General features: G+C 40.3%; 1 protein-coding gene across 1 annotated transcript in view; it reads right to left on the minus strand.

Moving 5' to 3' along the window:
- LOC133452461 (piezo-type mechanosensitive ion channel component 2) overlaps positions 1-16,125 on the minus strand; it is a 117,864-nt gene that overhangs the window by 2,949 nt on the left and 98,790 nt on the right. Inside the window, 16 exon segments of the mRNA XM_061731784.1 lie at positions 1,121-1,322; positions 1,554-1,627; positions 1,902-2,021; positions 3,545-3,714; positions 3,862-3,960; positions 4,469-4,657; positions 4,787-4,934; positions 6,203-6,361; positions 6,582-6,793; positions 6,906-7,053; positions 8,707-8,839; positions 9,100-9,406; positions 10,842-11,021; positions 12,097-12,355; positions 13,164-13,814; positions 14,781-14,954. Coding sequence (XP_061587768.1) covers positions 1,121-1,322; positions 1,554-1,627; positions 1,902-2,021; positions 3,545-3,714; positions 3,862-3,960; positions 4,469-4,657; positions 4,787-4,934; positions 6,203-6,361; positions 6,582-6,793; positions 6,906-7,053; positions 8,707-8,839; positions 9,100-9,406; positions 10,842-11,021; positions 12,097-12,355; positions 13,164-13,814; positions 14,781-14,954 — 3,225 coding nt within the window.

Raw genomic sequence — 16,125 nt, forward strand, 5'->3', positions numbered from 1 at the left:
TCACTACAATTCTTTATTAATAGGAAGTCCTAATATTACCCTGGACTGTCTTTTGATGGTCCAACACGAGGACTGAGGAGGAGGAGGAATAAGGAAGGTCAGATTTCTTCAGTCTTAGCTTCCCTTTATTGGCTTCTGGATTCAATTCAGCATTGCTACTTCTTTCAGCTTTTCTTTTGCAAGGGCGGAAGATAGTCACAGCTTCAGTACACTCCGTACAACTGACCAATTATCGCCAGTACTCGAGTAGTAAAAAAAAAATCAGGGGGGATGGTGGATTTTATCATATGGGGACAGATAATTTGTGCTGATTACAAATAATATAATATATTACAAATAATAGCACTGACCAAAACACCTTCAGAAATACTGCAGGAATGACATAGCAGCAGTTAAATGCAGCCTTCTGTAAGCTTTAAATATCCACTGGGCTTACATCAAATACATCAAAACACAAAAATAAAAAACTGTTTTCTGAACTTATCAATATGACTCTGTCCTTCACAGGATAAGTAAAATGGATCACTGCAAAAACTCAAAATCTTAACAAGAATATTTGTCTTATTTCTAGTTAAAATGTCTAATTTTATTAAAGAAATCTCATTACACTTAAAACAAGACTCATCACTGGAAAAAACAACAATTTTCACCTGTTTCAAGTAGATTTTCACTTAAAATAAGTAGAAAAATCTGCCAGTGGAACAAGATTTTTTTTGCTTGTAATGAGAAGATAAATCTCGGTGAAAATTGTCAAATAAGTTCTTTTTCTGGTGTTATTTTTCTGGTGATGACTCTAAATGTTGAAATAGCAGTAAAACCACATTAATTGATGAAATGACATAAGGGATGGAAAGGGGGATGGCAGTTTTACAGGGGGGATGATTTTGACCGTTTTTATTTCAGGGGGGGTTGCCATCCCCCCTCATCCCCCCACAACTCCAGTACTGATTATCGCAAGATGTTAAAATATATAATCAGAAAAAGTAGATCATAAAATTGTTTTCCCTCTTTTGTTTCCACTGTTTTCAATAAATAATTGCAAGGGCACTTTCCAATTGTGCAACAATAAACAGAGATGCTTCAGTGAAACATGATGGAGGCATCAACAGTCGCCACGTACCCGTATCCAGCCAGGAAGCCTAAACTGGGCGGGCTGACCTGGTCGCTGAATATGTAGACCTCCAGACCCGTCTCAGACTTCTGACCTAGTAACTCCTTCATTGGACTGGCGTCGGTCTGGTTCACGATCCACCACTCCTGTACCTGATCCAACGTGCTCTGGGTTCGCATCAGCTTCAGGTTAATGTCAAACATCGTATCACCTGCAAAACGGCAGATTTGTTGTGAAAATGGAAAAACAGAATCAGAAATGTTAAAATTCAAAACACACAGATGTCTGAAATAAACGTGCAATTGTCACTTAAAGCTTTTACAGTTAAAGTTCTGTCAATGTTGAATTTACTGAGTTTAGGAATTATTTTTGGTCACAAAATTTATTTAATTCTACTAAAAGCAATAAATTAGAGGACTGGCAGAGGGAAGAAGTCGCTCACCCAGCTGCTCCACGGGTTTGGCATCTGAGTCACTGGGGGCTCGAATGTAGCGAGGAATAATTTCCTTTATTGTCCTGCAGAGGAGGAAACACTATCAGCGCTCAGGTTGGAAGGATGGTTTAATGTCATTCTTTAGTTTCATTGTTTATTGTGTTTAACAAAGCAACTTCTGCTTCAAGGTTTGTAATTAGCAATAAAATATAAATCAGTGACGCAGATAAAACCATAGGTTTAATTCAGGCTTAAAATTGACAATTTTAGCATCAGCGGAATAACGTATGTTGCCCGACGCCGTGTTTGGAGCCACAACAGCGACACACACAACCGAAGACAAGAGGATAAACTCACACTTGCGATCGGCTCGCCGTCCCGTTCAGGAGCATTATGAGCTTCTGCTTCGTGTCCTCGGTGAGATATTTGACGTTTTTTCCAGATGCTGTTTCAGCCTTGGCACCAAGACTTAGGTTTCTAAAAACAGGTACAAAAAAAACAAACCTCAACAACTGGTAAAGACTTTTTCACGCCTCGAAGGTCTGTAGCTGTGTGGTCACATTTCTGTAAGGTTTCCTAGGTGATCCCAAAACAGTCAATGCACGATACGTTATGTTGTCTGAGTAAGCTTTTTTTGTTGCTGAGGTGTTTTTTACACCTTCATACTGTGTTTTCACAGTGTGAAGATGTTTTTTTTCCCTCCTCTTTCCTAGTGAGTGACCAGTTGGATCTGGATCCTGCGTGCCGGGTGTCCACCAGCCCCACGCCGGGAGAGCCGCCCTGCACGACCTCCACCGGCCCTGGGGCCTCTCTGGTTAGGCCGTAATCAAGACTCAGGAAGGCCTGCAAGTCCTCACCGCTCACTTAAACTCGGACCCTGCCCGTCACAGAAAAATAAGGGCCGTTGCCTATTAATTGGACATTTCCACTTCTTTCTTCACTGTAAATAAATAACTCCTATTTCACTTGACCGCTTTCAGTACTTTGCTGGATCCTCAAAAGTATTCACATTCATTACTCAGGTAGAAGTATAGATACTAGAGTTTAGAAATACTCCTGTAGAAGTTGAAGTATCAACTCAAGTTTTTACTCAAGTACAAATATAAAAGTACTGGTTTCAAAACTACTTAAAGTATAAAAGTAAAAGTAATGTAAGGGGGGGAAAAGCCATTAAGGACAAAACCCATTGACTATTCTACTAGTCTACTATTGAGCATTAACATGTGTTTCAGAGAGCAGCAGATATGATGACTAGTTGCCTATAAGTATTGTAATGGTGCAAAAACATACTTCAGAGGCATGTTATCATTTATCCTAACGTTTATTGGAATGTACATCCAAGTTTAGTTGCAGGAATCTGAGGGAACGGATGTAAGAACGAAACTGGACAAGAACATCTGAAACAACCACAACCAAATTCACTCTATCCGGATGGAGCAATTTAACTGGATAGTTTTTTGTTTAAAGGCCGAAATGAAATAGAGTAACGAGGCTGTTTTTAAAATGTAAGGAGTAAAAAGTACAGATAATTGTGTGAAAATGTAAGGAGTAAAAGTAAAAAGTCGTCTGAAAAATAAATACTCCAGTGAAGTATAGATAACCAAAATTTCTACTTAAGTAAGGTAACGAAGTATTTGTACTTCGTTACTTGACACCTCTGATCCTGCCTGAAGACACTCCCAAAACTGAAACCTTACTTAAGAGAATTGTTGCAGGCTGCAACAACCTTTTTTGTTTTTATTTATTTCAAATAAAGTAATTTTCCTAGAATAGAAATATTACATATCACTTTTTTATATCTGCATGGGCTGGTTACTATCAGTAGGGTTGGACTGAGCACCATTTTTATGGGCTCTGGAGGCTAAGTAGACGATTACAACAGACATTTGAAGCTTGGGTTTTATGAGGGCGGTGGCTTTCTATGACGCACAGAACAAGTGCAAAAAAGACATTCTGAGGATTGAATGGTGAATGGACAACATCTGGTAACATCTGTGTACCTCTGCACACTCCAGGACACGGTGATGGGAAACTCCTCCTCCGAGTCCAGCATGGATATCAGGTTGTTTCTGCTGGGCGGGCTGATGGTCCACAGAGAGTTGGAGCTGCCTTTAAGCCCAGCGATGGTCAGATCTTGAGACACGTAGTTCTCCAGCCACTGCAGGGCTTCCTATCCACAGCACAAAAATCCATCAAATACGGTCCCATGAAGCAAATACACATAATACCATTATCATTTGGAGTTTGTCCACCTGACATTTCTAGCTTGTGCTAGGATGGTTACAGAGTTTACGTGACACGAGAACTAACATCTTACACTTGATTCATCGTTGTCGAAGGATTTCTTGAAGACCATAAAATCACGTTCTGTCACAACCTGCAGCTGTTTCTGTTGAGCGCTCATGGTGAAGATAGGCTTCAAAAAAAGGACAAAAGGTGAAATAGGTCACAAACATCCAATATTTCAACAGGTGCTGGTCTCAAAACATAGATGAAGGAAAAAACTAGAGAGGAGGCCGCACACTTTTGCTCCCTAGTGCAGATTTATTTAGCACATCAATCATTGTTACGTTTCGAGTGCATTTTGCTCTTCAGCAAAATGCGCTCGAAACGTAACGACGATTGTTTTTTTCCTTCAAAAAAAGGACAAAATGATATTTAACAATTTTGTAAAGACATTTTCATTGTTTCTGAATGACTTATTTATGGATTTTGTCTGATCTTCAAAACAGAGAAACCAATCCTCCAAGCTGATTCAGAGGAATCTGGGTTTAAGTGTGTAGAGTTAGTTCTGATCAGTTTATGTGCCGTATTTTTGTGTGAATATCCCTCCTCTGAATCAGCTTAGGGGATTGGTTTCTTTGTTTTGTCAGCATTTTGCTCCAAAAGCATCTGAATCTGGTTAAAACAAACGACAGTCTCACCTGGAAGCCGGCCAAAGTGATTTCAATGGACACATCCAGCGGCGCGTTGACAACTCCAGCTACAGACTTTATGAGGGACATGAAGAGAAGCGGGAACCAGACGATACAGATCAGCAGCACCACGATCATTCCTCCCATCCCGTACTTCACCACTTTCTTCTTTTTCTGACCTCGCGGCTGAGGGTACCTCTGCAGAGAGATAACGACCAGAGGAGAGATAAAGTGTGTAAACTGTCCTGAACACAGGATGTGCTGTTACTTGTTTTTTTCTGAATTCTATGCCTCATCTAGATCCTCCTGTGCAACCATTAAAATCACCTTCTCAGATTCCCTCCAGCATTTGAGGATGAAGATGTGAGCGTAGATGTCCTCCACACAGATCCAGCTGGACAGGGACAGCGACGTGTCGGTCCAAACCCAGTCCATCACCGCACGCAGCTCCGTCAGGAAAGGTACCAGGCGGAACCTGAACGTCACAAAGACACAAACACCGTTTAGTTCATCTGGAGACCATGTAGGACTGAAAGACAAACAGAAGTTTCACCTTTTCTAGAGAGAATCTAGCTTGTGAACATTTCATTTTACAAATTGTTCTTAGAAAATTAGGAATCTAACATTTTGTGGATGGCTTTTAAAATAAAACACAAATGTAAAGTTCAGTCAATCCCATAATGCCAGATGTATCTTTTTTTGTGGCTCTAGTAGCCTTTATTTTGAAGGTCGCTAGACAGGAAACTTGGGTAGAGATCCTACAGGCTGGGATCTAAACCTGTGGCGCCTGCAAGAGGGCGACAGCCTCTGTATATGGCACGCCGGCTCAACCAGCCCGGGATATATCATATCTAATACGAGCATTTATGACTTCTCCACCACCCCCAAAATCAAAACAATAGTTTCATACAATAAATAAAAAAAAAACAATACATGAAAAAGTACAAGAAATAACACAATTTATTATTATTAAATTATTATTTAGGAACTGTTTGGGTGTGTCAATCTATAATAAACACTTCAAATAATAGAAATTAGGATTTTTTGTGTATTATTTTATATGTCAGATATTAAAGAGTTAAAGTATCATTTTTCTAAAATCTTTCTTTGCACCTGCAAAGACGGGATCATTTTACAAAATAAAGAACTGGCTTTAAAATCGTTTCAATACACGCTTAGGACATATTTATAAGCTTTTCTTTTTTTTTTACTGTAATCAAATAAATGGCAATGCAAGCAATATTTTATTTTTCTTTCTCTTTTCTAAATAATTAAAAAAACATTTTTTTTTAAATGATTTTCATGATAAATGATCAACTACGCGAGATTATCCAACTTATAAATGATTCAAATAATCACTTCTGAACATCAAAGATCTGAATTGGGACATAACTATAATAGAAGCAAACAATTCCTTTAATCTTATTCATAAAATTTTGATTCATAAAAATGTAATTCAGTATAATTGTTGGATCAGTACATACAGAGCATGTGGAAAGTATTGAGATTCACAACATCACAAAATGAAATAAAAACAAAAAACTGAATAGTCTGAATATTTAACCAAGACTCCTGCAGTATCAGAAGTATTTTGACTGGATCATTTTAATGCTCCCCAGGTGTAACCCCCTCCTGTTTTTCTGGGGTACTCTACAGCAGCAGGAAGCACACATCCCATCACATTCAGGGTCTTGGACCCGTTTGTCCAGCTGGAACAAATTAAGCTCTCCCAGCGTAACTCACCCTTGAAACAGAAAAAGGTTGGCATAGTTGTAGCTCTTGGTGAGGAAGTTCCCCAGAACACGGGTGGGATAACCGCAGCGGATCTGATAGGCTGACAGCGCGAAGTAGATGCACTTGACAAAATACCACATCTGAGCCACTGTGTTTTGACTGAATCGCCTAAAAGAGGGAGAGCAGAGACACACTTGAACTTTGCTAGGCTTTTAAAATATTAATATTAACTGCAGACAGACAAATATTTCCTCACAGCTTGTAAAGAATCTGTATCGAACTATTCAAATGAAATTGATTATGTGACAAACGTCAGATCAGTTTCATTCTTGAATTGATTGGGATGCTTCATATCTCCTGAGTGTATCTAACCGGAGGGTAATCTCACTTTTCTGTGACACTGGGCAGGATAAAGAACATCCAGAAGTGGATCCCAAACACCAGGATGACCTGGAAGATGACCTTGCCCGTAACAGTCTTTCTGAGGTAAAGGGCCCGGTCCACGACCATGGTGCCGAACTGGATCAGCACCATGACCAGAAACGGTCCCGGCACCTGATCCTCGGACAGAGATGAAGTGATATCTGCTGATGAGTGTTTCTACAAAACACAAACAGAGAAGACTGACACTGATGTTTTCACACGGAACATCTTTTTTTACTTTCAGGTGAACATTTTTGATTCTCTCCAACATTTGAATTCAAAAACCTACACCAAACGCCCAGAATCCAAACACAATGATGATGAAGTCCACGGTGTCGGCGAGGAACATCAGCACGTAGACGTCTGTGACCGCGCTGTAGTCTGGATGGATCAGGTTATAGAAGAACTGCTTCATGGGAAGGTAAATCTCCAAAAACCTACAAAGACCAGAACTAATGTTAGAGCAGAGTAGAGTAAAGTAGAGCAGAGTAAAAGTAGTTTATTCCAGATAAGTTCAAACAAAACACAACAAGAAAGAAACTGAAAAGTGATCACAGTAGTGGACAGACATACGAATATATGGGCTCAAATTAATGCCATAAATATTTTGTATCTGTAAATAAACTTTGTACTTGTAGAAATATTCTGTGCGTGTGCAAAAAATATTTGTACTTGCAAAAAATATTTGTACTTGTAGAAATATTTTGTGCGTGTGAAAAAAATATTTGTATTTGCAAAAAATATTTGTTCTTGTAGAAATATTTTGTGCGTGTGCAAAAAATATTTGTACTTGCAAAAAATATTTGTACTTGTAGATACAAAGCTACAAACTTTTTACAAAGCTACAAACTTTTTTACAAAAGCTACAAACTTTTTTTCAAAAGCTACAAACTTTTTTTACAACTACGAATTACGGCGAATTATGGCAGTGTTTTGACGTGCCAATAATAAGAGCCAATCAGCGATCTTTGGCACGGGTTTCAAAGCGTTTCTGGAGAGCCAATCAGCACATCGCATCGCCTACTGACGTCGCCGCCATATTGGAAAAGATATTTCCAAAACAAGGATATAATGTGTGCAAAAGAAAAGAACCAACTGCAGGTATTTAGCAAGAAATATCAAATATTTTTTGTGTTTTCAAGCCACTGTTATCACTGTGGTATTTGATTTCCACTGCACAAAATCAACAAATACATTTTAATCATTAAAATAGTGTCAAAAGATATATTTGTGAGTCTATCTTTATCATTGGCTGCGATGAACCGCTCTCACTGCACATATTTTCAAACTTGGGATGCAACTTGTCACTATCAGCATCGATTTGTCCTGAATGTTCAGCTTAGATCTGTTCTTTGCTTTCAGACAGGGAACGAGAGGAAAGCCAAACTCCCAGATGCAGAAAGTTGTAAGGGGAAGTAAACTCTTAGTCATCTGTACAGGCGACATGCTAAATTGGGGTGATAGACACTACGTGTCCGGCAATGTTTGTTTGACTATCCGTCACTCTGTGAAAATGAGTCAGACGTGTCAAAAGTTAGAATATTAATCAGTTTTTTATTGATGCATTTTCCTGAAATGGGAAACAAAAAAGGGATGTGGGAATCGTTGCCCGATGAACTAAGGTGGGAAATCTGCGTGTTGTGCCAAACTTCTATTTTTATTTCAGGTGTGATGTTGAAGTCTGTTTTGTGACTGGTGTTTGTAACACTTGAAAAGCAAATAAAATACTATTAGTTGGAAAACCACGGGAAAAGAATTAGGCTCCTCATATTATTCTGAGTGTAAGATATGAGAAACCACAGGTTTTATTGTCCGCACATTTAGAAGTATAACGAATGAAGCACAAATGACTCTGAATGGGCTGACGGGAATGTTGTAATTGAAGATCTAAAATTAGATCCACTAAAGATTTTAGCTGCTGTCTCACTGAAATGACGTCTTTCCTGTGACTCATCCAGAATACTCATTGGACACTTATCATAAATGTCCTCTTCACATCACCGTCTTTCTTGTATTCTGCTGTTGACCAGTGAGCGGCCTCGGGTGGAGTTAGACGGACATGTTTCTATAAAACCTTATCCTTATCGTACCGCTTTATGATGAACGCTTTCGATTTGAAGAGCTGCTCCCTCAGCTTCTCTATGATCATCTGTTTGCGGGTCTTCTGATGGATGCCGGCCTGGCTGCCATCCTTGCGGCTGCTGTTGTGGGAAGTGGTACTTCCTGTGGAAACAATTTAGATTTTGAGCTGTAAATGAACCGTGAGGAGCATCGAGGAGCCACTGATGCGCCCTGAGAGTCGCCACGTGGTGCCTACCGTGCTCTAGGGAGCATGACAAACAGCGGTTTTGTGATAATTGACATCAAGAATTTCTGTTGCTTGATGTTATTATCCTGTAAGCTCAATGATGTCACTCTTGTTATCTTCTCATATCAAAATACCATTTAGAGGCAGGAAACAGGAAACGGAAACGAGCCCTCACCTCTCTTAGATCGTGCAGACGAAAGACGAGATCGATAAGAAATGTGGGACCCTCCACTGGAGCTCTTGCGGCGCTGGTAGGTCTGCGGCTGCGGATAGTGCACTTGAACTTGTCCTGAATCCACAGACGTCCCGAAGTTTATGGACCTGATGGTGTGAGTGGAGCCTCTCCGCTCATTGATCAGCGATGAGGCGGGTTCGGACTCTTTCTCACTCTCAGCAATGTCTCTTCCCTCGTCCTCAGACTCACTCTTCCGAGCAGCCTCTTGCCTCTTTTTGGGGTCGTCTTCGTCCCACAGGCCGTGGCACTGTAACCGAAACAGGGGGTGTTTAATTTACAGTGACGTACAGGGAGGGCGGCAGCGTGGAAATGGTAGAATCATCACATGCAAACAGAATCAGATGGTGTTTTCGAGTTCATCTGGACATGCTCTGCTCAGTGGAGTTTTCTATAACAACCTCAAGGTGGCGCTTTTAATCACCTCTGAAGAAGTGCAGCGTTTATTCAGAACTCATTTCTACACGCTGTGAAGACTCTGCTCTATGAGGGCTATTTTTCTGTTCAGCCACACGCGGCAGCCTGCAGATGCCAGATGCTGATTTGCCGCCTGTGCCATGTTTAGGTTCAAATTGCCTGCTATTATCAAGTATCATTTTACCGTCATATGTTTATGTATGAAGACAGCCAAACTAATTTGCCCATCCTAGAAAAATAGTGTTCTGCATTGAAATCCAAGAGCTTCTAAGATTTCAATGCCACCATGTCCACTCTAGCACCTTGAACTAGTTTGACGTGGTGCTGTAAAGTGATGCCCGGATTTCACAACAGATGACCAGGATGGGAATCTAGAATCTAGAATTACTTTGTATAAATTTTGCCAACAGCGATTTAACACATTGTAAAAGTTATGAAATATTCATTTATAATTAATCAACACTGATGTTTTAACTTGAAAACAAATGATCTTTTCTATTGCTTTAAAATTGCACACAATATTTCTTTTAATGAAAGTCAAAGGGATATAATTTTTTTTCCAATATTGGTTTTACACAAACCGTCTTTGTTGTGTAAAGATGTTATGATGTGGGACCTCTAGGAATCAGATCATTCCATTCAAGCTTTACTTTTTCGGGCCATATTTGATGGAAAAAATATTATTTCCTTCATGAGTTCTGGTGAGCTCGCTCAGCTCAGACCAGCATTGTTTTTATCCAGTTGGGTTTAGCTGTTGGACAAAGCCGCAAGGATTATTATGGGAAATTAGATGTTATTTTGTCTAAAAACCAACCTGCTCTGTTCTAATAAAACTGTCATTCTTTATCAAACTTTCAGAGATGTATGTTTGACCCTTTTCCACGCAAAAGATAATTAAGTTAATTCACTATCAAGTCTTTATTCATGGGTGTTATATTTTTTCAGTTTGACTGAGATATTGCAGTCACCTAGTGGTTAAAATGTATTCATAGAGATCTATTAGATACACACACACAACATTGTGTTGTCTTTTTGCATAAATTTGAGTTATTATAAAATATAAGCATGTAACGAGTTACAAACCTTGGAGTACCTGTAAGTAAACATAAATTAAACCAACAAACATTATATTTGATAAAAGTTAAAATCAAGAGATTTTGATTAGGCTTGAGTTGGAGTACTGCAGTAAACGCACTAACCCAACCGTCCACGTTTTCTAAGAAGGATCAAAGCCTTTTAACACAAGTCCACATATTCTGGGATTTCACCTTCAGGATGGACCTGTGGAAGAACAGAGCCAGCAACTGGACCAGGTCATAGTGCACATAACCATCTTTCTTCTCCACGCCGATGATGTTGGGAGCGTAATATGGGATATTTTTATGAACCTTGCCCTGGTTGAAAGGGAAGAAGCCAAACTGGAAGAAATACTTGATGACAATCGTGACCTGCAAGGAGAACAGCATGACAGTCATTAAGCTTCTTCAACTAAAAGAACAGGTTAAAAATGATTACAACTACACCTGTTAAACTTTTTTATTAGGGTCCGAGCACTTACAGTGCGAAGGCCCTATTGTATCTGTAGGAATTCTTTCTTTATTATTATTCTGACGAAAGGATGGCCTTTTTGCCCCCCTAAACGTGCCTAAAAAGTCACCAAATTTTGCACGCAAGCCAGGCCTGGCGAAAAATGTGATATTAAATGGTTTGCATTAATGGGCGTGGCAAAATGGCTCAACAGCGCCCCTTAGAAAACTTTGTGCCTCAAGCCCCACAATACGGTTTGACGTACATGCACGAAAATCGCTACACACCTGTATCATGGCGCAACTTAAAGAAAAGTCTCTTGGCGCCATGGCCGAAACCGAACAGGAAGTCGGCCATTTTGAATGAATCGCGTAATTTTGGCGCAATTTATGCCATTCCTTCGGCAATTAATACGGCCTGAACCGTAACGTGCACCCAGGTGTGTTATACATCAAAATGTGTTATACATCAAAATTTGATGTCAATACATCAAAATGTGTCCATCCTGCGACTACGCGCATTACTTTTCTCTTTCAAAAGTGTTACCGTGGCGACGCTAGACGCCAAAAAGCGGGTCCTCCCTTCATCTGATTGGTCCATATTTGATAGTTCCCCAAAAGGCACCAAATTTTGCATGCAAGCCAGGCCTGGTGATAAATTTGATATTTCATGGTTTGCATTAATGGGCGTGGCAAAATGGCTCAACAATACTTCTCTCTGCCATAACTTTTGAATGGTTTGACATAGAGAGTCGTGGGTGGTGTCATCGGACTCAGTATTGAGTCCTTGACCATAATTGGTGAAACCTAGCCCTGCCCCTTCTTCTGTTTGGTTGTCCCTATTTTCTGCTATAACTTTTGAATGGTTTGACCTAAAGACTCGTGGGTGGTGTCATTACTGAAATGCTTATGGGGGACGATGGCCATGAGGGCCCGTTCATCGCTGCTTGCAGCTTTAACTTTTTTTATTTCTAAACATCTTTATACGTGACTGTACCTCAGTATAGATGATGGCGGTCATCCAGTAGCGCTTACTGGGCCGCGGTACAGAGAGCATGGCCCAGAGGAAGATGGTGATGGGGAGGACCAGGGTAACGCAGGAGGCTGACACCATGTGGTTAATGATGATGACCAGGTAGCACACGAACTCCGAGTGTGCCACCAGCATGTTGTAAAGGGCGTAGCAGAACTGCAGGATCAGAGGCTGGTTGTGGTAGAATTTATCTGAATCCTCCAGCTCTTCATCATAGAACATCCTGGATGTAAAGAGGGGGGGTTTAAAAAGAAACTAATATTCAAGTACAGTCTAATTTAAAAACATTTTGTTAAAGAGCAACCTCAACTGTATCTTAATCCTGCAAAAACGTTTTATCAAAATGATTACATTCTCCAATAGACTTACTAGATCCACCCCATTGTTCCAATCCCTTAGTATTCTCCCTATTTCTGCGGTAAATGTTTTTCAGATTTGTCTTTTTGTCTATCAATCCATCCACAAGCTACTTCCAACCTGTTTTCATTCTTTATTTCAATTCAATTCCCAAATTCATCACTTTAAAACTAGGTCTGCAAACAATCTCCATCCCACCTTTTTCAGGAGTACGTTTTCCCAATTTTCAGTTAGGTTCAGAGGTTCCTCTTTATTGGAACACCTTACCACTCAATATTAGAGAATGCTCGAGCACAAATAATTTCAAAAAACAAATCACAACTTTTTTGCTAACCCAGCTTAGCAAAACTTAACAACTAATTTCCAGAACTTCTCTGCACATCCTCATCAGATTCCTGTTTTTCTATTAATTTAGCTTATTCTCCTTAGTTGTCCTATGTTTTACATATCTCTGTAGATATTGTTTGTTTCCTTATAGGAGGACCACTCGACAAGCCCTTATGGGTTTCTTTGGTTCCTCCTGCACATTTTTTTCTGTTACATTTCTTTTTTTTTGTTGTTGTTTCCTTTTTTTCGACATACTGTTTGTCGGAATTTTTGGAGGTTTTATACTTTTTTATGTGCAAATAAACTAAACTAAACTAAACTAAAGATTAATACAAAACGCTCCTTACTTGTTGAGCAGCAGTTCACTGGCGGTCAGCTCAGTAGTCATTGAGGGCAACATGATGTCCGACCTGCTGTCCGAGCGGCTGTCCGATGTCATAAGCATGCGTCTTTTCCTACACGTGTCGCTTTCATCGTCACTGACTTCCAGGCGGTCGAAGCTGACTGCCTTGCTGTAGCTGGGAGGCACGTCAGCGTCAGATGTTTTGGAAGCATCCGTATCAGGAGTGTAGAGCAGTCCTCTCTGACTCTCCGTCTGTGTAAAGTCCTGCTGTCCTTCTCCGTCTTCACACTCGGGGATGAAGTCGCTCTCCTGAGCGGAGGGGGCAGGTTCTGCTTCTTCCAGCCTGGTGGAGGGGCCTTCATCTGGACTAACTGATTCCCAAGGACCCTCCTCTCTTTCCTGGTCGTTTGGTTCCCCTGCTTCCTGCAGCTCCTCCTCAACGTCTAATCCCTCCTGTCCCTCTTCGTCCTCCCCTTCTTCTCCCTGCCTGGGTTCTCCATCGCTCCCCGTTTTGCCCTCAGCCTCCTGACTCTCCCCAAACTCTTCCCAGGGAACTTGATCCTTGTCTTCCCCTTGGTCCTGCTCGTCCTCCACTTCCTCTATGGTGTCCGTGGTGCCTTGTCTGGAGTAGAGGAAGATGCACTGGGTCGCTTCGCTGAAAACAAAAAAAGAGGATATTGTGCCAACTTGTCTTTGAGTCTATCCACAAACATGTCTGAAAATTAACTATTCTCCCAGTACACACATTTTAACAACTTTGAAAAAGTGAACATATATTTTTGGTTACCGTTTAAATTTTGGAAAGGATGCATTAAACTTTAGTCTAACACAGGGGTCGGCAACCCAAAATGTTGAAACAGCCGTATTGGACCAAAAACACAAAAAACAAATATGTCTGGAGCCGCAAAAAATGAAAAGTCTTGTATAAGCCTTAGAATGAAGGCAACACATGCTGCATGTTTCTATATTAGTTATAACTGGGGGAAGATTTTTTTTTTTTCATTATGCACTTCGAGAAAAGAGTGGAAATGTCGAGAAAAAAGTAGAAATGTCACGATTAATGTTGAAGTACAACCTTGAGAAAGCAGTCGAAAAGTGTCGAGAAAAAAGTCGAAATGTCGAGAAAAAAGTCGAAATGTCAAGAAAAAAGTCGAAATTTTGGGAAAAAAGTCGAAATGTCTAGATTAATGTTGAAATAAAATCTTGAGAAAAAAGTCGAAATGTCGAGAAAAAAGTCGAAATGTTGAGGAAAAAAGTCGAAATTTCGAGAAAAAAGTCAAAGTGCGAGAAAAAATTTGAAATGTCGAGAAAAAAGTCAAAATTTCGAGAAAATAGTCGAAATGTCGAGATTAAAAAGGAAAGGAAAAAAGAAAAAAGAGGAAAAAAAGGAAAAAAAAGAAGGAAAAAAGGAAAAAAAAAGGTCAAACATTTTTGAAAAATCTCCAGGAGCCACTAGGGCGGCGCTAAAGAGCCGCATGCGGCTCTGGAGCCGCGGGTTGCCGACCCCTGGTCTAACACAAAAGTCATGCAATACATTTGGAGAAGTTACAGGTCAACGTAAAACTAAAGCAAACACATGAGATGCAACGATGTGTATGAGCATGATGCCGAGGCCAGGCACCTGGACATGAAGCTGCTGCCGCTGTCCACTGATGAGGTGGACATGTCCATGTTGTACATCTTTCGCAGTTTGGGTCTGTCACGTTCACTGGTTTTAGGAATGTTCTCTGGAAGTGCATCCATGTCTTCCAGAGTGGATTGGCGAGAAAAGAGCGTGGTGGCCTCGGTGTAGGCACTGACAGGTGGTGACAGTGACAGATGGGATGGTTAGTGGCCAGAGGGATGAGATGGAGATAAGACATGTTTTTATGTAACAAATGAACATAGATTTGGCCCCACAATTACTGTGTTGCCTGAATCTGAAAACGACAACTCAGTGTGATGACAATGACAGGATATACTGTAACTTAGAGTCAGAAAACTGTTTTCTCACTTACACCTAAAAAACATCTAATCAGGTTTTTTTAGATAAGTCAAGATAAAGTCTTGATTTCTCATACTCTTATTAATCTTCTTTTCCTCAGTTTAGTTTTATCTCAGCCTTATCTGCTTCCCTGTATGCAAATTGGTTGCTTTACTTCCTGTCTTATTTTGAAAGGGTTACTTTTTATGGGTTGTTTTAGGTATGACTTCTCTTGCTCTCCTGATTGTTCACACCCAAGCACCAACCATCTACTGTAACTTCCAGGTTGAGGCTCATGGGGAACTAAGTCAGACTGGCCAATATAGTCTGACTCCAATATCCATTGACACCCAGTCATTTTGGATTTCACCACTGAATCAAGGTGTGAAATGGTATATTCTGCTGTAAACGTCTGCCGACATCTCTGCAGATATTCGATAGAGATCGGCTGAAGCAGTTGGTAGCCACAGTTAACTTTGATTGACATACGGTTGGCATGTTCCTGGCGGCTTCCTAGACAACATGGTGTCCCATTACTGAACTATGTCTATATATAATCTCCTGATTGTTCACACCTGTGCTTTATTATTCATCTGTGTCTATGTATATTGTCCTGATTGTTCACACCTGTATCTCATCAGACACCTGTGTCTAACTGTCCTGCCTTTCATTACCTCCCTCTTGGTCCATCGTCTTTTGGTTTATGTTCCCGTGCTTCTTCTTGTGTGTTCTTCTGGTTATTATTTGTCTGCAGTATTTTGGATGTTTGTTCTTGTTTTTTTATTTCTTTTTTGTGCTGATCTACTGTGTTTGTTCCTTGCTAAAACCTCATACCAGCTGTAAAGCATGGCGGTGGAGGGGTAGTAATCTGGGTTTATGCTGCAGTCACAGCATCTCGCCACCTTGCACCTTGTTTTGAGTCAACTATGATGTGTACAAAAGTATTGCAGAGTTTAACCCAAGGTCATCTATGTAATACATAAAGATACAGGACAATAATCTT

The sequence above is a fragment of the Cololabis saira genome, chromosome 10 (assembly GCF_033807715.1).
Source record: "Cololabis saira isolate AMF1-May2022 chromosome 10, fColSai1.1, whole genome shotgun sequence".
NCBI lineage: Eukaryota > Metazoa > Chordata > Actinopteri > Beloniformes > Belonidae > Cololabis > Cololabis saira.